We start from the raw sequence: 16,927 nt of genomic DNA on the forward strand, positions 1-16,927 counted from the left end.
CTTCTGAAAAAAGAAATACATCTGATCTCGTAGGTGCTTACGGCCATTAACGTTGTAAACACATGAAAAAGGAGAAAATAATTGAAATAGGACCTATGGAAATTTGGAAGGCTGCACGGTGTTTTGATGGGTTAATTTCTTTTCCAAGTGTGAAACCTGTCGTTTGGTTCTAAAAAAATGTTTTGGGGAACTTGAAAAAAAGGTTTTGAGTTTCAGCTTGAAGTGTGATTTTAAAAGATTTGTGAAATGTAAAGAATTTTGTGGTTTTATTCGGATTTCTTAAAGAGTCTGGTGAAATCATAGCAACTGAAAAACTAATTCAGAATCAAACCAAAACCAACGCATCAGTGCTTCAACCCCTACTTTTTTCTTACGAGCGCAGGTAATGACGTTCGAGGCGTGCCACTCTTCCTTGGGTCCGTGCTGAAACACACCACTAACCATTGAGAGTTCCGCAGAAGGAGCAGGATGTTGTGGTGCAGAGCAAAAAGCTCTGATAAGCTTGTTCGGGAGTTTCTTGGCACTGGACCCGTAATCAGGTAAATCCTCACCACCTGGCACAAAACAGCTTAATTGCAGGTGCACGCGGAAGGACGAAGCGCGGTCGCGATGCCGCCGCCGCCGTAGGCTTTGGTTGGACCCAAAATGAAACATGCGCAGACTCGCTGTCTGGTTTAATGCCACAGTTAGTAAGCCTGCTACAGGAGATATGCAGTAATATTAATGAGGTATAGACTGTATTTCAACATAGAAGCGTGGGTGCTTACTGATGGAGGATACGTAATGGCCAGAAGGTAGCCGACCTCGGAGCTCTCGGTAAGTTAGCCACTACAGCTAAAGCTAGCCTGCCTGTCCTGTTATGTGAACTGGGTCGTGTTTACTTACTGATAAAGATGGGGTAATTAGTAACGCCAGGGACTTAAAAATTTTTTTTAACCCACATAATGTTTGTATTGAAGCCGCAACCATCAGTTCAGGTAGTCCAACTGAAGCTTTATCAGAGCAGATGTCGATGGAGGTTTTGTTTGATGTGATCGAGTCTCGTCGTGTTCTCGTTTAGCCCAGATTAACTAATTGGATGTCGGGTTAGTAGATCATAGAGTGGAATTGTTGTGCCCGTTGTTTTGTCTGTACTGTCTGAGGAGAGAACTAAATATATAAATATATTTATATACTCAAATGCTAGGACGACTTATACCAGTGTGACATGTAAGAAAAAGTTGGATTAATGAATAGAAGTTTAATAAAAAAAAAAAAAAAAAAACAGTTTGGAAGAATAAACTTTATGACAGAGCTGCTTTTTAATTATATTTCACAGCTGTAGTCTGTAAAGTGTTTGGTGGTATATTAGAGACCTAATATTCATTTTTGGCTTGAACCTTTATCATATTTTGTTTCAAATGCGAGCTGGGCGCTTTTATTGGGTACCAAAAATTTACTGATGCAAGATATGGTGGCCAAAAACAACAACCCCCCACACACACACACACCTCCATCATCAATACAACTATCAGTCTATATATATTTAAATGTTACCTCATGCCGATCCTTTCGCTCCTATTTTTATGAATTCTCTCCCCATGTCTGATCCTTTGCTGTGTTTTGTTGATAGGAATATGTTTCTTTGTTTTTTTTTTTAGAAACAAGATGATAAAGAACTGGGGCGTCATTGGTGGGATAGCTGCTGCGATTGCAGCTGGAGTATACGTTTTGTGGGGTCCAATCACAGAGCGAAAGAAAAGAAAGAGAGGTAAGAGCTGTTGTGACCGTGTGGCATACATATTATATTTATGGCACTGTTTACATTGCAGCAAACTACAGTGACTGGTGGTTCCCTGCAGGTATGGCACCAGGTCTTTTAAACTTGGGGAACACCTGCTTTCTGAACTCGTTACTTCAGGGCTTAGCAGCATGTCCGTCGTTCATCAGGTGGCTGGAGAAGTTTGCAGCTCTGCCTTCAATCCAGTCCTGCAAAGACAACCAGCTATCCACGACACTGCTCCAGCTTCTCAAAGGTACACAAAACCAGTGTGTCACATAAGCAGAGTGTAATGGACATGCTGAGTTCCTCTGGAATTTTCACATGGAGGTTGTTTCTGCACTGACAGCTCTATCCAGTGATGAGCCAGGTGAGGATGATGTACTTGATGCTGGATGTCTCCTGGATGTCCTCAGACTGTACAGATGGCACATCAGCTCATTTGAAGAGCAGGTTAGTCAGTACTATTGCTGATGTTGTTGTTTTTATTTCAAATGAATAGTGCAGTGCACTAGTATGTTTCTCACTGACCCAATCTCACACATGTTCAGCAACTTTATCTGCCTCCAGGCATTTTTTTTTTAACATTCACATACACTTTCACCCTGAGGGATGCATTGGGGGTAACTCGGGGTTCATTATCTTCTTCTAGGATATGTCCACATGCAGACTGGAGGAGCTGTGGATCGATCCACCAGGTTTAGATTTGAATACAATTTGCTCGTCCACATCATAACTGTTGTGTATTGGTTCATCCCTTCTTAGGATGCACATGAGCTGTTTCATGTCCTTACATCTTCTCTGGAAGAGGAGCGAGATCGTCAGCCCAAAGTCACAAATCTGTTTGACATGCACTCCCTTGAGGTAATTCATTTTTCTCGCTATATCTCTTGCATGTTGCATCCATTCCAATACACTTTGTGGAGTCTTCTAGAACAATGATGCACATTTGTAATCTGGAGTTTGTAGGCCATAATAATCCAAAGATTGCCTCCTACACTCTAAAAATCTCAGTCGGTCTCTGTGCTGTTGAAGTATCAGAAATATGTGTCTAGTTATTCTTTGTGTGTGTGCTTATTTTATACCAGAGTCTCCCAGATCAAGATGAGAAAACTATGAGATGCAGAAGTCGAGGTGAGAAGGAGTAGAAATCATAGAACCTAGATGATAAAACCAAAACAAAGCTGTATTTCATTTGAGTGAAATTCTCATTTGGCAGCTCCCCTTCATCCAATACCAAGTCCGTGGAAGTTTCAGCATCCGTTTCATGGTCGGTTAACAAGCAACATGTTCTGCAAGCGCTGCGAGCTACAGGTGAGTTTTTTGTTTGTTTGTTTTTTCTTTTTGAGGAAAAAAATGGAAAATTACTGTTTGTCTTCTTTCAGGATGTGATTTTTATATCTCTGCTTTGCATTTTTAGAGTCCAGTGCGGTACGACTCGTTTGATAGTCTTTCCCTGTCCATCCCTTTACCTCAGTGGGTAAGTGAAAATGTATCTTGTGCTGTGTACACAACGGTATATTTCATGGTTGTTGTTATTTTGTTTGTTATAATATGACTTGTGCTTGTTCTCAGGGGCGGCCGATCTCTCTAGATCAGTGTCTTCAGCACTTTATCTCTTCAGAAACCATCAAAGAAGTGGAGTGTGAAAATTGCACCAAGGTACACTGACCTCCATATCAGTGCCATGCTAAACTGTGGCAATCCTCTCGTTAAATGATTTACTCAGTCAAAGATTTGAAGTGGGGAAGTCGCCTGGAGGGGAACAAAAGGTCCAGTTGTTTCTTTCACAAGTGTATTTTTGCTGATTTTATGTATAAATTTTAAGTTTTTGATCAATTTTCCTCAGCTTCAACAAGCTACCACAATAAATGGGCAAGTTGTAGAAAGCCAAAGGACGACGTTTGTTAAACAGCTAAAACTGGGAAAGGTAAGTAATCTCTTTTGGTTAAGCATTAATAACCTAAGTATTTATTTGCCTTTTAGGAACTCTGTACATGGCAGAAGCTAGTACTTATCCAGCTTGAAGTTGAAGGGTAAATGATGGACGGTCTCTGTTAGCTCCCCCAGTGCCTTTGCATCCATTTGCAAAGATTGACGTGGTCGAGTGAAGGAACCCCCATCAAACGACAGGAACATGTGCAGTTTGCAGAGTATCTATCAATGGACCATTACAAACACAACACTTCCACACAGAGGAGTCAGCGGCTCAGATGCACTGCAAAATCCATAAAGGCTGAAAGCAGAGACGATTCAGTAGAAAAACCCTCTGCCAATGGCACCGGTATGTTGGAGTTCTTGCATCTACATTATTATAATTATTATTGTTAGTATTATTATTGTTATGCAGTTTATTTTATTCATGCATTTATTGTATTTCGTGTTTCAGATTCAGAGCATCACAACAACAACAAACCTTTTTCTAATGGAACTTGTTCATCGGTCCTCCTTCACACTCCTGGTGTGAACCCACAGCTCAGCCTCACATATGACTACAGGTAATCAACAAGGAACTCACATATATCAGGGTATTCAGTGGTGATCTGTTAATTGAATTCCCTTTTTCCACATTGGCAGAATTAGCAGATCTCAATGTGTCTACAGATTTTTATTTTTTTCTAGTAGAGCTAAAGCCACAGCGTATGGGCAAAAGTACTGGGCCACCTACACATTATACCCACAGGAGGTGCTCAGCTGTGGAAACTCCTACCACGAAGCTCCCGGCGCACAGTTTTTGTGCTGATGTTAATACCAGAAGAGATTTGGAGTTGCCACTATGGATTACATTTACACAGTATGCACTTCAGCACTCAGTGACTCCGCTCTGTAATTTTTATGTGGCCTGTTACTTTGTGGCTGTGTAGCTGTGGTTCTTGAACACATCCACTTTGGAATAATACCACTTTTGGTAGAATATCTAAGAAGGAAGAAGTTTCACAAACTGACCTGTTGCAACAGCAGTATCCTATTACAGCTCTACCCTCGAGTTCAGTGAGCTCTTTAGAACAACCCATTCTTTCCCAAATGTTTGTAAAGGCAGACTGCATTGCTAGGTGATTGATTTTTGTAAATCTATGGCAATGGGATGGCGAACGGTTCAAAGATTAAGTGTAGTGGCCCAACACTTTTGTCCCTATAGCTTGTATTAAACTTAACAAGCCTTTCTACTGAAAGCTAAACTATCACGAAGCAGAAGAGTTTCATTGTTTAAAGACCAAGTAGGCTACCCAAAGGAAATCTACGGCTTCGTCTTAGACCTCTTTTTGCTCTCATATACTTACACTAAGTACTATACAAGAAGAACCCAGTATCCCTATATTATATTTAAACAACATTGATACCATTACCAACATTTCTATTTGATAACACTGAAAACAATAACTTTCATTGTTTCTGACATTCATTGTCTGTCACAACCTTTATTAACGAACACACCGGTGAAAATGAACCCAAACAAAGACTGCATCCAAAAATAGTGCTTGCAGATTGTTCCACACAGGGTGTAAGCGAGGACTGAGCATAAACCACGTGTATTTGTCCCATTCCTTCCAGTTCTACAGAGTACCTTTTCCAGCTCACGGCAGTGCTGGTTCACCACGGTGACATGCACTCAGGACATTTCGTCACCTACCGCCGCAGCCCCTCCTCATCTCGCAGCTCTTCACCCTTCAGCTGCCAGTGGCTGTGGGTGTCAGACGATTCGGTACGCAAAGCCAGCCTGCACGAGGTGCTGTCTTCCAACGCTTACATGCTCTTTTACGAGAGAGTACGAAGACTTGGCCTCTCTCTGCCCTCAGAGCAGTAACCAAAGGCTCGCAGCCTGAATGACTTCTGCCTTTCCAGTCATACTGTCACACTCGATGTGGCAGGGGACAGCACGGTTACCAACACGTGGCTTTGTGAACATGACACCAGAGAAGAAAGCCATCCTAGAGTTGTCCTAGGGTGTAGTGTGATGTGTTGTGGACACCTTGCCTGCTGCTCTGCTCCAGAGGAGGAGCCTTTTAATCCCAAAGATGATAAAACTGCAGGATTTTTGTCATATCTTTTATCGGTAAGCTACTTTTTCTTTGACATGTAATAATTTATGTAACACCTCGACTTCTACCAGATAAAGAAAGGGGAACACCTGACATTAAACGCTGCATCGGCCACAACATTAAAAACCACTGACAAGCAAAATGAGTAATGGTTGTCGTCACTGGTGCAGTGATCTGCTGGAAAACCTATGGGTCATGGTATGTGGATGGTACTCTGGTACACTCCACTCCACCCACCTAAAGATTGTTGTATCCCAAGCACACCCCTTGTTGCTATGGCACTTTGTGGCAGTATCCTCCTCCAGCAGCATATTTACCCCAGCACACCAGGGGAAAAAAAAAAAAAACGTGTGTCTGTGTGTGTGTGTGTGTGTGTGTGTGTGTGTGGCTTGAATGTAAAGCAGTTTCAGTAGTCAGTAGGACTAGAAAAGCTCTAAATAAATGCAGTCCACTTACCATATTCCCAGCTTCCAAATCCTGATCTGATTGAGAGGCTTATCCTGCAAGCAGATTAAACAAACGCCAAATACCACAGGACACTCCCAGAGGCCAAAATGATATTTGTGACACCACAATATTAGACTGGTGGTTTTACTGTTGTGGCTCATTGGTGCAATCTATGTCAAGATAAAAACCCTACAAACTGCGGTTCACGTTTAAAGCGTACAGTATTTAGGCTGGCACAAAAGTTGGCTAGAGGTGTTGCTTCTGGTGTTTAAATGTGAATGCTTTTCTTTCCAAGCTCCTTAGACCACCCATTAGGACTTGTCAGCGATTATATTTAGGAGCTTTTGCATATTCTGAAAAGTCAAAGGTGGAATTATCCTTGACTCTGGTTCTCTTTGTCAGATGTAGTTTGCCTAATAATTCCCAGCAGTGTATGTAAACCCAGAGCAGTAATAATGTTTCTATTGACACGGTTTTCTTCTATTTGATTATTTTTTTGCTGTTTCCAGTGAACCTAACTCTATCATGATTTATAGAACTGCACGTTTGTGGTTTAAGTGCCATATTGTCTTAAATGCCCGAGATTTTAAACACGTGGAACCATGAGTGCTACAACTAATGTGAACGGGGCCCTTCCTTGAAATGTGACACATCACAGCCAGTTGACATGCTGTGGGTGTTTTTAAACTGGTTAATAAGAGACGTGCCCTTAGTTAACATGACTGCAGATTTCTGTAGTCATCCTGTTGTTTATAATTAATGTGTAACTTTTGACCAACGAGGTCAAAATAAGCAGTGATCTGGTGCAGAACTGCTTAATTTTTGCAGTTTGCACTAGTGTATATTCATGTGAGATTGTATTTGTGTGCAGTCTGTAAGCTGATTGTTTTCAGGTATTAAAAGCATTAAAAATGGTCTTTAGAGTGTTTTATTAAAGCAAGAAAATTTTTTAAGAGATTCTTATACAAGCTTATGTTAATCACCCCATTATTTAAGTGTCTTTGACTGAAATACAGTTAATTTGAAAACTGCACATTTTGCAAGAGGTTTAAAAGTATACTTGTTACTGGTATACCAAAGGCAGCAAAATGTTCAAATCCATCCACCTACACTACACCCTAATCATTTGCTTGTTAATCTATTCAGACAGTCACATGACAGCAACTCAAACAACCTGCTGAAGTTCAAACTGTACATCAGAATAGGGAACAAAGGTGATTCTGAATGTAGCATTGTTGATTGTGCCAGGTGGGCTGGTCTATTTCAGAAACTGCTGATCTACTTGGACTTTTCCCACACAATCATCTCTATGGTTTACAGAGTGTGGTCTGAAAAAGAACTGCAGCTCACTGGATATTTTGTGCCAGAGGTCAGAGAAGACTGTCCAGACAGCTTCCAGCTGATATGAAAGCAACAGTAACTCAACCACGTGTTACAACCAAGGCATGCAGAAGAGCATCTCTGAATGTTGGAACCTCCTAGCAGATGGGCTACAGCAGCAGGTGACCACACTGGGTGCTACTCCTTTCAGCTAACAATAGAAAACTGAGGTTACAATTGGTACAGTCTTACCAAAATTTGCCATCTAATGATTGTGGCAATCAGCACCTTTGGGATGTGGTGGAACAGAAAATTTGCATCATGGATCTAAAACAACTACATGATGCTGTCATGTCAACATGGACCAAAATATCTGGGGACTATGAAGGTAAAAGGGGTCCAACCTAATAAATTGGCGAGTGTATATAACCTTGGAATCTGACAACTCTGGAACATCAAAAAAAAGCTCCTGTATCAACAAATATTTCCATATCCAGGGAACAAACTGATGCTGAACTCATGCACCCCCCTCCCAGACCCATTAAACCCATTAAAGAGAAGTCTGATTAAACCAGGCTACATTTGGACCAACCTCATAATCCACTAAGAAGTACATTTTCATTGTTTACATACCTTTCCTTTAAATGCAACCCAGCGACCTTTTACTTTCCAGAGCTTCTAAAGTACACAGTAAATACACCGCATAGCAACACCAGCAGTCCAATCAATGAGAACAAACAATCTCACAAGTCAACTTAACTGTTTACATTTATTGATCTGAAGTCGTTGCCTTCTTTTCGAACAGAAACATGAATATGAGGTGAGTAAAGTTAAATGCTGATTCACTGAAAAAAAAAAGTCTTCCTCCAGAGTGTCAAGTTGCTTAAATTGGAGCTGTGCTGTTAGTAGCTGTTGCTCAGCAGTGCACATGGCCATGTCCCTAATTTACATCCGGCTTCGTCTTGCTCTCACGCTTGCTGTCCAGCAGAATGTGCCTGAATGTGAGGTTAATGCGAGGCAGGAGGATCTTCTTGCGGATAGGGAGGCTGTGGTACCAGAAGGTGTTGGTCGGCGGGTTCATGAGGAGCAGGCTTCCGTGAGCGAGCTCCAGCTTCACAGGTTCAATCTGTCGGCGGCTCTGCTTTCCTCGTGAGTCTCTGTGTTTGAAGACGAAGTCCCGTGTTGCTCCCAGAGAGACCGACGCGATGGGACAGCGGGGGTCCAGCTCCTTCTCGTCGTCACGGTGCTCGCCCATGTGATCCTGCCCATCTTTGTACCTGATGGAGAAAAGTGTGTTGATCAGTAAAACCTCCACATCTCCAAACTGTGACCTTTACAGCTTGCATCAGTCTTTTCTCACCTGTTGATCAAGACAAAGTTAAATGTCTGTCCCGTCGTTTTGGTGACAGTGTCTCGAATGTATTCCAAAGTTGGAGTCCATGGGCAGGCTAAACGCCTCACCCCAGAATAAGTGTAAGTTAGGCCTGCATCTCCATACGTGGCCTGCTTTCTCGGTATGTTGTACACCTTTCCATACACCTGGACCTTTGACTCTTCACCTGGAACAAGCGCAATAGTTAAAATGCACTGCAACTTCTGCTCATAACTTTAAAGAAAACAAGGTTGATGTACCTGTTGCATACACCACCTCCTCCTCCAGCTGTGTAAAAAGGCGGTCTGCCTCCTCTTTAGAGAAAAGCAGTGCATAATCACAGTCTAGTCCCTCTGCTTCTATTTTTTGCCAGGGAACGGGATTGGAGAACTCTGCAAAGGCTGCATCCTCATCATCTTCAGAGTCTTCCTCCTTCATTTTCTCATCTCTTTCCTGTTTAATCTTTTTTCTCAGACTTCCTGCTGGAGTTTCACTGGTGCAGCAACGTTTGTTCCGATCCTGAATCACAAACTTTTCCATTGGTGGATTTTTAATACCTGAGTGATGGAAAGATAAAAACATTAACATTCACTGTTGGGACAGACATGGTCAGCAAAAGTGCTCAGCAAAGCTGTGGGGTTTAAACAATGCTCAGTTAGTAGTAAGTGTGCCTGTGAGTGTACCAAGAAAATATCCTCCACAGCATTACACCACCTGCAGCCTGGACCTTTGATACAAAGCAGGACTGATCATTGCTTTCATGTTCTTTACTCCATATTCTGACCCTGCCATCTGATGTTGCAGCAGAAATCCAGACTTAACAGACCAGGCAGCGTTTTTCTAATGTTCTAATGATCTTTATCCAATTTTGGTGCACATTTTATCCTCGCTTGCTGTAGCCCGTTTGCGTCAAGCTTCAGCTATTGTGAGCAAGTGGTTATTTGACTTCCTGTAGCCTTCCTATGAGCTGGAAGTAGTCTGGTCATTGTCTTCTGACATCAACAAGGCATTTTCGTCCACTGAGCTTCTGCTCACTGGATATTTTTCTTTTCTTCAGACCATCCTCTGTAAACACTAACGATGGGTGTGTGGTCAAATCCCAGCAGATCAGCAGTTTCTGAAATACTCAGAACAACTTGTCTGTCACCAAAAACCATGCCACGTTCACCTTTCCCCCCACTATGGTGCTCAGTTTGGACTTCAAAAGGTCTTCCTCGCTATGTCTGCATTTCTAAATGCACTAAAATTCTATTATGTGACGCGACTGACCGACTTCCACTATGGGCAGTTGACCCGGTATACCTAACAAAGTGGCCGGTGAGTGCATGTTTAGTTTACCGGAAAGAAGAACAGCAGAAAATCTGCTCAGTTATTTTGCATGAAACATGACTCAAAACTGATTTAAATAGGAGGCTTTCTGGTCATCATTTCGTGGACATTTTGTTTCGTTCTACAAACACCTTAAACAACAACAAAAAAAATCCCTAAAAACTTCAGACAGACACTGTTTTTATTCATGTAAATAGACGCTTATCCTTATGCTAAGTGCTGCACAAGGATTTTAACAACATAAAACACCAAACAGTAGTGTGTCTTGAACACCCCTCAGCTCATTAACATATCTCTGTTCCGTCACTGTTTAGGCGCCAAATGTGTTATTCCCACTTGGGGAGATTTGGGTTTCGGAGCTGCAGACTGCTGTTTTATTCTCATTCCGGGTATTTTTTTGAACTCTCTTAGTTTACAGGAGGTTACCACCGCAGTGTTTTAGACAAAATGATTGGACAGAAGACTATTAACTCATTTTTTTCGCCAGTTTCGAAGAAGAGGAGTTCTACGGAGTTAATTGAATCCGAGGAGGATGCAAACGAGCCGGTGAGTGTCATTTCTTTTTTAAAACAGTTTAAATTTTAAGAGTTAAATATGTACCTTATAAGTTTTATATTAGCTTGTCCACATGTATTTAAAAAACTTACAGTGGAGTCATGAGTGTTTCAGACACTGGGAGATTTGTAGTTTCCCGCGACGCGTTCGCGTACTCCAAGCTGCGTTCAAAGCCACCACTGTGTTGTTGGTGTTCAGCGTGACACTCGCAGCGCGACTATGTTTCCACCGCTTTGTCGACACTTTCTGAAGCCGCTTACACCCCCGGCTGTCCGCTTCTCACCAGTTCTATGTGTTTCTCAATACATTAAAATTATCCAGAAAAAGCAGAAGGGCTGTGGGGTGGAGACGGAGCAGAGCAGCCCACGCCCGGCCCCTCTGTCCCCGGAGCAGCTGGACAAGATCGCCCGCAACAAGAAAGCGGCGCTGGAGAGACTCGCTTCAGCTCAAACACCGCCAGGGTTCGGGGAGAGCTGGAGGAAGGCGCTGTCGGCTGAGTTTGGAAAGCCGTACTTCAAACAAGTGAGAAGAGAAGGAGATGGGATACTGCACACTGTGTCTCTGTTGTTTTGAACAGTTATAGTGACTTCACATCTCTCCCACAGCTGACGAGTTTTGTTTGTGAAGAGAGGAAACGCCACACAGTTTACCCACCTGCTGAACATGTATTTACCTGGACACAGATGTGTGACATCCGAGATGTAAGTGTGTAAACTGACAATCGATGCCATGTACCGATTTTGTGTCAGTGACACTGGTTGATAGACGTAGACATAGACTTTGTTTTATCCAACAGTGGGGAAAATCTCTTGTTAAAGCAGCACCCAGATTTTTTTGCTGTTATTATATTTGTATATGTACATAAAGCGCAGTGAGAGTGATAATGATACACATGTATTTATTCTGTGTGTATACTGTACAGTGTGACTGTTGTCGGGATGAAGGAACAGTCTGCTGCTCGAGAAGCTGCTCAGGGCCTCCACAGTCTTATGTATGGGCTCAGAGGTGTTGTCCATAATGGACATTAGTTTGGCTAATGTCCTCATCTCACCCACTTCCTCTATGGGGTCTAGGGGACTATGCAGGACTGAGCCAACCCTCTCTGTGCTGCCATCTCCCAGATGTATTATCTGAGGTGTCCTTTAGTCTGTCACAGTCGCCTAACCCAAACGTGCGTCTACAATTCCAGGTAAAAGTGGTGATCCTTGGCCAGGATCCATATCACGGCCCTAACCAAGCTCATGGATTGTGCTTCAGTGTGAAGAGACCGGTGCCTCCTCCCCCCAGGTTTGAAGCCCTTTCACTACCTCTGATGGGGAAAAAACATGTATAAATGGCTTTCTTCATGCCATTTCTTCTTTCTTCTTCTGTGAATGAATAACTTTCATACCTGCTTGTTCCCTGTGCTGTAAATTTGTGAGTTAATTGAAATCAGATAGTGCTGTTGAGTCAGAACCTTTTCATTTCCAGCTTGGAGAACATGTTCAAAGAGCTGAGCTCTGACATCAAAGGCTTCCAGCACCCGGGACATGGAGATCTGACTGGATGGGCCCAACAAGGTACTTTAAAAAAATAAAACCCCATTTTGTTAAATGTTTACTCATAGTTCCACAATAAGAGAGCTGCAACAAACCTGCTCTCCTCCTTGTTTTTTTTGTTGGTTTTTTTGACCTTGCTCATCAGGAGTGCTGTTGCTCAACGCTGTGCTGACTGTCCGAGCGCACCAGGCCAACTCCCACAAAGACCGAGGCTGGGAGGCGTTCACTGACGCCGTGGTGCAGTGGCTCAGCAAAAACCTGGAGGGCCTCGTCTTCATGCTGTGGGGATCATATGCTCAGAAGAAAGGAGCTGCTATAGACAGGGTCAGTTGTTTTAATCCAGGCTCATTCAGCTTAAGCTTTATAATGTGCTTTCATACTAAGTTTTCTCTCTGTGTGTTTATAGAAACGTCACCACGTCTTGCAGGCTGTTCATCCGTCTCCCCTGTCTGCTCATCGGGGGTTTTTTGGGTGCAGACACTTCTCAAAGGCCAACGAGCTGCTACAAAAATCTGGAAAGTCTCCCATTGACTGGAAAGCACTTTAAATTCTAGTTTTCTAGCATGTGTTCAACTACAGACCAAAACCCACCCATAAGCTTTCCTGCAACCTGTTTTTGCATCTTCTTAGTATTGGCAGCTTGTTCTGTATATTTTTTTTTGAAAGCCTTTGGCTTAAGCTTACTGTTGAACTGCATATCTTTGTATGCATATAACAGTTTCCATGTTGTAAATATGTTTTGTACACTATTGCCCTTTTTTAGGTTAAACAATAAAGTTCTTTTTTTGTTTTTACTTTTTTACATAAATGTTGGGTTAATTAAAATGATTCCATAAGGCAGATATAGTATTTTAATGGCTGGCTTGCTGACTACCTCTGACGTCTGTAACACTGAGTTCTGTTAGGTCTGCTGTTGAATAAGGGTAGTTTTTTTTTTCTCACAGTAATTCAAAATAGTTCATAGTTTTGTAAACTATTAAATTGAAAAATAATCTGAGGGACCAACTAAAACTATTTTCTCCTAAATAGGGTGTAAGTAGAAATATAAAGTAGCATACATCAACTATAAATCAACATTGTGCTTTCATACTTAGATGGCTACACTTTTGGGTCTAACCTAGGCTAAAAAACAAACTGCTTTTAAACTTTAACATGAAGTAGTCAGAGTCACTGTAATGTTCTTGTTACAGGTTGTCTAATATAACCAAATATTATATGATATAAATGTTTATAATATCTGTTGTCCATTTATAGGTCTGCTCTGATCTATAAATCTGCAATGCACATGTGAAGGTTGTAGACTGGAAAACAGATATGCTGTGGAAACTGAATATTTTTTAAGAAGAAAGATTTTTTAAATTTCTTGATGCATGCTCAATCACCTTCTTGCTGTGAGGGACCATGCTAACTAGTGCTGACCAAAAGAGGTCACATTGCAGATTAAATTAATAATTTTCTTTCTAATAATAATAATAATAATAGGAAGAAGAAAGCATATAGTTTCCCTTGCTGTGTGTTTATTCACCACTCTGCATTTAATGATCAGTTATTAGTAATCTCGGGGCCCAACCAGTCAAGGCTAATGCCCGTCCCTCTATGAGCCTGGTTATGCTGAAGGTTTCTTCCTGTTAAAAGGGAGGTTTTTTTTCTTTCTTTTATTTTATGTTGTTCATGTTTATGCAACATTTATGCAGCATACACCTAAAAAAATACTGACTTTAACTAATTTAATTACATGTACATTTCCCATGTAGCATACACGCAATTTAAAATATTAAATCTGGTCGAATGAAATGTACTTGATTGATATATATTCATTTTATACCAAGGGTGATTATTATTTAATAAACAAACATTTTATTTTACGTATTTCAGTTGCATTTTACTCAAAACTACTGCTTAATGGTGAAATGAAGGTGATTTTTTTTTTTTCTTTCTTTTTAATGCTCGTTCTGAACTGTTTCGGACGTCGACGTCAATGCATGGCGCCACCAGTGACGCAATGACGTCGACAGGAAGAGAGGCGGTAGTGGTAATATTCACACAGGTAGAAAAGTGAGAATGCCCGTGCAGAGCCGACCCGTGCGGGACTCCTCCGTACATTTCAGGTTACTCCAGCAGTACCTGGTCCTCCTGAAGAAATACCCCATCCTGACTAAATCTGTAACCAGGTCAGTACACGTCGCGTTTCTGCACTTTGACAGTGTTGAAAGTTAGAAGCTCCCATTTACTGACAGCCAAACCACTGTACTGTAGTTAGGTTTCTTGGGACGTTTATTACACTGTAACTAAGAAAAGTGTTTTTATCAGTGTTTTGTTTCCTGCTCGTCTTCAGATCCTTTCAGACTTTGCACTGAACGCACACTCATTTTGTCACAGCACTCTGCTTTTAGCCAATCAGCATCCGTCCTGAAAACCTCCCCCACCAAGTCTTTTGCAAGTGGACTGTTGATACTTATTGACAGTTGTGTGTGTGTGTGTGTGTGTGTGTGTGTGTGTGTGTGTGTGTGTGTGTGTGTCCTTTGTATTTTCAGTGGCATCCTCTCTGCTTTAGGAAACCTTCTGTCTCAGTTTGTGGAGGCGAGAAAAAAAGCCCAGAAGGGAGCTCCTGTCAGTAATATCGATGCAGCTGGAGCTGCACGCTATGCCATTTATGGGTGAGATCCAGTAAAGAAAGCAGACTGAGCACTGACTTGTTTTAAGGCTGCAGGTCTGTGATTGTGATGTTGTTCCAGTTAGACTCTGATAAAACTTATTGAACACTGTCCAATATTATTGGTGTCTGTGATAACACAGTTCTGACACAAAGAACACATTGTTCTCAGTTATAATGCAGTATAGTACAGTTGACCTTTGACCTAGCATGTGCTGTCTGTGTATTTAGATGTTCTTCTGCTATTCATATTTGCCCTTGTTGTGTGTTTCAGGTTGCTTATTACAGGACCCGTGAGCCACTTATTTTACCAGCTGATGGAAGTATGGATTCCCACCACAGATCAGTTTTGTGTAGTCAAACGTCTGCTGCTGGACCGGCTTATTTTTGCCCCGGGCTTTCTGCTCATTTTCTACTTTGTAATGAACATCCTGGAGGTGGGTCATCTCAGACACCATTGCTTCCAAATTAGCTCAGTATAGAGGGACACCTGCTCTCTAATGCAAAAAAAGCCATGTCAAAACTGAGGCAGCAGAGGCCTTACCTCATTTAATTATTTATTAATTGATCAAAACAGCTCACACAACTTAGGAGTCCAGTTTTGCTTATTCATTGCTCTGGAATGGTGTTTAAGCCTAGTTGTTGTGGTTCAATGAACAACAATTTATTATGCAAAAAAAATCGAAGTATATGTCACATTTGAGATTCCTATAACTTATACACACTATTGCCAGTATCTTAACAAGCTTTAATGCCATACATATGTCCTAACATTGGACTGGAACTATGATGTACACTCATTGGCCAATTTATTAGGGACACCTTGCTACTATTGAGCTGGACCCACTTTTGTCTTCAGAACTGTCTTGATTTTTTATGGCACAGATTTCACAAGGTGCCGGAGACATTCCTCAGAGATTTGTGTCTGTAGTGACATGATGGCATCGCGCAGCTTCTGCAGATTTGTTGGCTGCACGTCTCCAATTCCACTGCATCCCATAGGTGCTCTATTCGATTGAGATCTGGTGATTGTGGAGGCCATTTGAGTACAGTGAACTCATTTTCATGCTCATCTGACACCAAGAACCTGGCAAAGTACCTGATTCAACCTGGACATTTACCATAGTATTAATTATCATGTCAACGATATAAAGATTTTATATATAAGCATGTAATATGACTGTAACCACTTTAAACTGTCCTTAGGCTAAAGGATGGACTGATTTTGAAAAGAAGATGAGAAGAAGTTATTGGACCGCTTTGAAGATGAACTGGAAAGTTTGGACCCCTTTCCAGTTCATAAACGTCAACTTTGTCCCTGTTCAGGTACACATTTCACTTCATTTCATCAGACAATGAGTTATTTTCTGTCGCCACATGTAATTAATTTCTTCGCGCCTTCTGTTTCTGTGTACATTTCTGGTTTCAGTTCCGAGTGCTGTTTGCCAACATGATCGCCTTATTTTGGTATGCCTACCTTGCATCTGTGAGGAAATGATGCTACCAAGACGTCTCTAGAGAAGACACATCTTCAGGAAACAGTTTTGGCATATTTGTAAATGCCTAAAAACTGAGATCATACAACAGACTGTTACGTTTACTGCCGTAAATCTGTGCCTAATGTGGTCAGTAATTTTCACATACACGAGCGCTTGTGATTAAATTTAAAGTGGACTGAAACCATTATAACATTTTAAATACTCGACTTGAAATTTATATCTTAACAGTGTAAGATCTAATAAAAACTATTACTTTATATGACTGAGAGTCTCTCATAAACATTGAGAATGACAGCCCCACCTTCCTGAGCTGACACAGGCAGAGGAAATGTGAAAAGACGTAGACTCCTGTTGTAAACTTTATTCTTTGTAATCAGTGCAGTTAACATGTATTTGTCATGACAGAATCACCAAC

The 16,927-nt window shown here is 41.5% G+C and overlaps 4 protein-coding genes across 6 annotated transcripts; 3 read left to right on the top strand and 1 right to left on the bottom strand.

Annotated features, from left to right (window-relative positions):
• The first annotated feature begins 423 nt into the window (after positions 1 to 423).
• usp30 (ubiquitin specific peptidase 30) lies at positions 424 to 7,160 on the top strand. Of its 2 annotated transcripts, none has more exons than XM_031755481.2 (13): positions 424 to 539; positions 1,641 to 1,750; positions 1,842 to 2,015; positions 2,109 to 2,212; positions 2,525 to 2,623; positions 2,848 to 2,893; positions 2,979 to 3,073; positions 3,180 to 3,239; positions 3,335 to 3,421; positions 3,609 to 3,689; positions 3,821 to 4,043; positions 4,149 to 4,257; positions 5,312 to 7,160. In XM_031755481.2, the coding sequence occupies exons 1-13, from the start codon at positions 469 to 471 to the stop codon at positions 5,562 to 5,564; spliced, it is 1,512 nt and encodes a 503-aa protein (XP_031611341.2). In that variant the 5' UTR covers positions 424 to 468; the 3' UTR covers positions 5,565 to 7,160. The 2 variants fall into 2 exon arrangements, with proteins under 2 accessions (XP_031611341.2, XP_031611342.2); XM_031755482.2 differs by lacking the exon at positions 424 to 539 and adding an exon at positions 566 to 816.
• Positions 7,161 to 8,316: 1,156 nt separating this feature from the next.
• alkbh2 (alkB homolog 2, alpha-ketoglutarate dependent dioxygenase) lies at positions 8,317 to 11,137 on the bottom strand. 2 transcript variants are annotated; one of them, XM_031755498.2, is made up of 4 exons: positions 10,915 to 11,137; positions 9,199 to 9,495; positions 8,927 to 9,125; positions 8,317 to 8,843 (listed from the first exon to the last, which is right to left on the bottom strand). In XM_031755498.2, the coding sequence occupies exons 2-4, from the start codon at positions 9,476 to 9,478 to the stop codon at positions 8,507 to 8,509; spliced, it is 816 nt and encodes a 271-aa protein (XP_031611358.1). In that variant the 5' UTR covers positions 9,479 to 9,495; positions 10,915 to 11,137; the 3' UTR covers positions 8,317 to 8,506. The 2 variants fall into 2 exon arrangements, with proteins under 2 accessions (XP_031611358.1, XP_039476436.1); XM_039620502.1 differs by lacking the exon at positions 10,915 to 11,137 and adding an exon at positions 9,622 to 10,464.
• On the top strand, positions 10,582 to 13,154 carry unga (uracil DNA glycosylase a). The gene is made up of 7 exons (XM_031755496.2): positions 10,582 to 10,813; positions 11,144 to 11,344; positions 11,428 to 11,523; positions 12,012 to 12,109; positions 12,293 to 12,381; positions 12,506 to 12,684; positions 12,767 to 13,154. Exons 1-7 carry the CDS (start codon positions 10,715 to 10,717, stop codon positions 12,905 to 12,907), a joined length of 903 nt encoding a protein of 300 aa, XP_031611356.1. The 5' UTR covers positions 10,582 to 10,714; the 3' UTR covers positions 12,908 to 13,154.
• A 1,216-nt stretch (positions 13,155 to 14,370) lies between these two features.
• On the top strand, positions 14,371 to 16,774 carry pxmp2 (peroxisomal membrane protein 2). Its single transcript, XM_031755466.2, has 5 exons — positions 14,371 to 14,531; positions 14,895 to 15,017; positions 15,288 to 15,450; positions 16,220 to 16,339; positions 16,443 to 16,774. Exons 1-5 carry the CDS (start codon positions 14,422 to 14,424, stop codon positions 16,509 to 16,511), a joined length of 585 nt encoding a protein of 194 aa, XP_031611326.1. The 5' UTR covers positions 14,371 to 14,421; the 3' UTR covers positions 16,512 to 16,774.
• The last annotated feature ends 153 nt before the right edge of the window (positions 16,775 to 16,927 follow it).

This window comes from Oreochromis aureus, linkage group 12 (assembly GCF_013358895.1).
Source record: "Oreochromis aureus strain Israel breed Guangdong linkage group 12, ZZ_aureus, whole genome shotgun sequence".
NCBI classification, from domain to species: domain Eukaryota; kingdom Metazoa; phylum Chordata; class Actinopteri; order Cichliformes; family Cichlidae; genus Oreochromis; species Oreochromis aureus.

Bases quoted from the DNA above. Each gene is read 5' to 3' on its own strand.
- unga (XM_031755496.2), top strand. From the start codon at position 10,715: ATGATTGGACAGAAGACTATTAACTCATTTTTTTCGCCAGTTTCGAAG. The intron at 10,814-11,143 runs GTGAGTGTCATT...AAAATTATCCAG, and splicing joins AGGAGGATGCAAACGAGCCG to AAAAAGCAGAAGGGCTGTGG. The intron at 11,345-11,427 runs GTGAGAAGAGAA...TCTCTCCCACAG, and splicing joins GAAAGCCGTACTTCAAACAA to CTGACGAGTTTTGTTTGTGA.
- alkbh2 (XM_031755498.2), bottom strand. From the start codon at position 9,478: ATGGAAAAGTTTGTGATTCAGGATCGGAACAAACGTTGCTGCACCAGT. The intron at 9,126-9,198 runs GTACATCAACCT...CGCTTGTTCCAG, and splicing joins GGAGGTGGTGTATGCAACAG to GTGAAGAGTCAAAGGTCCAG. The intron at 8,844-8,926 runs GTGAGAAAAGAC...TTTCTCCATCAG, and splicing joins AACTTTGTCTTGATCAACAG to GTACAAAGATGGGCAGGATC.
- pxmp2 (XM_031755466.2), top strand. From the start codon at position 14,422: ATGCCCGTGCAGAGCCGACCCGTGCGGGACTCCTCCGTACATTTCAGG. The intron at 15,451-16,219 runs GTGGGTCATCTC...AACTGTCCTTAG, and splicing joins TTGTAATGAACATCCTGGAG to GCTAAAGGATGGACTGATTT. The intron at 16,340-16,442 runs GTACACATTTCA...TTCTGGTTTCAG, and splicing joins TCAACTTTGTCCCTGTTCAG to TTCCGAGTGCTGTTTGCCAA.
- usp30 (XM_031755481.2), top strand. From the start codon at position 469: ATGTTGTGGTGCAGAGCAAAAAGCTCTGATAAGCTTGTTCGGGAGTTT. The intron at 1,751-1,841 runs GTAAGAGCTGTT...GGTTCCCTGCAG, and splicing joins GCGAAAGAAAAGAAAGAGAG to GTATGGCACCAGGTCTTTTA. The intron at 2,894-2,978 runs GTGAGAAGGAGT...CTCATTTGGCAG, and splicing joins TATGAGATGCAGAAGTCGAG to CTCCCCTTCATCCAATACCA.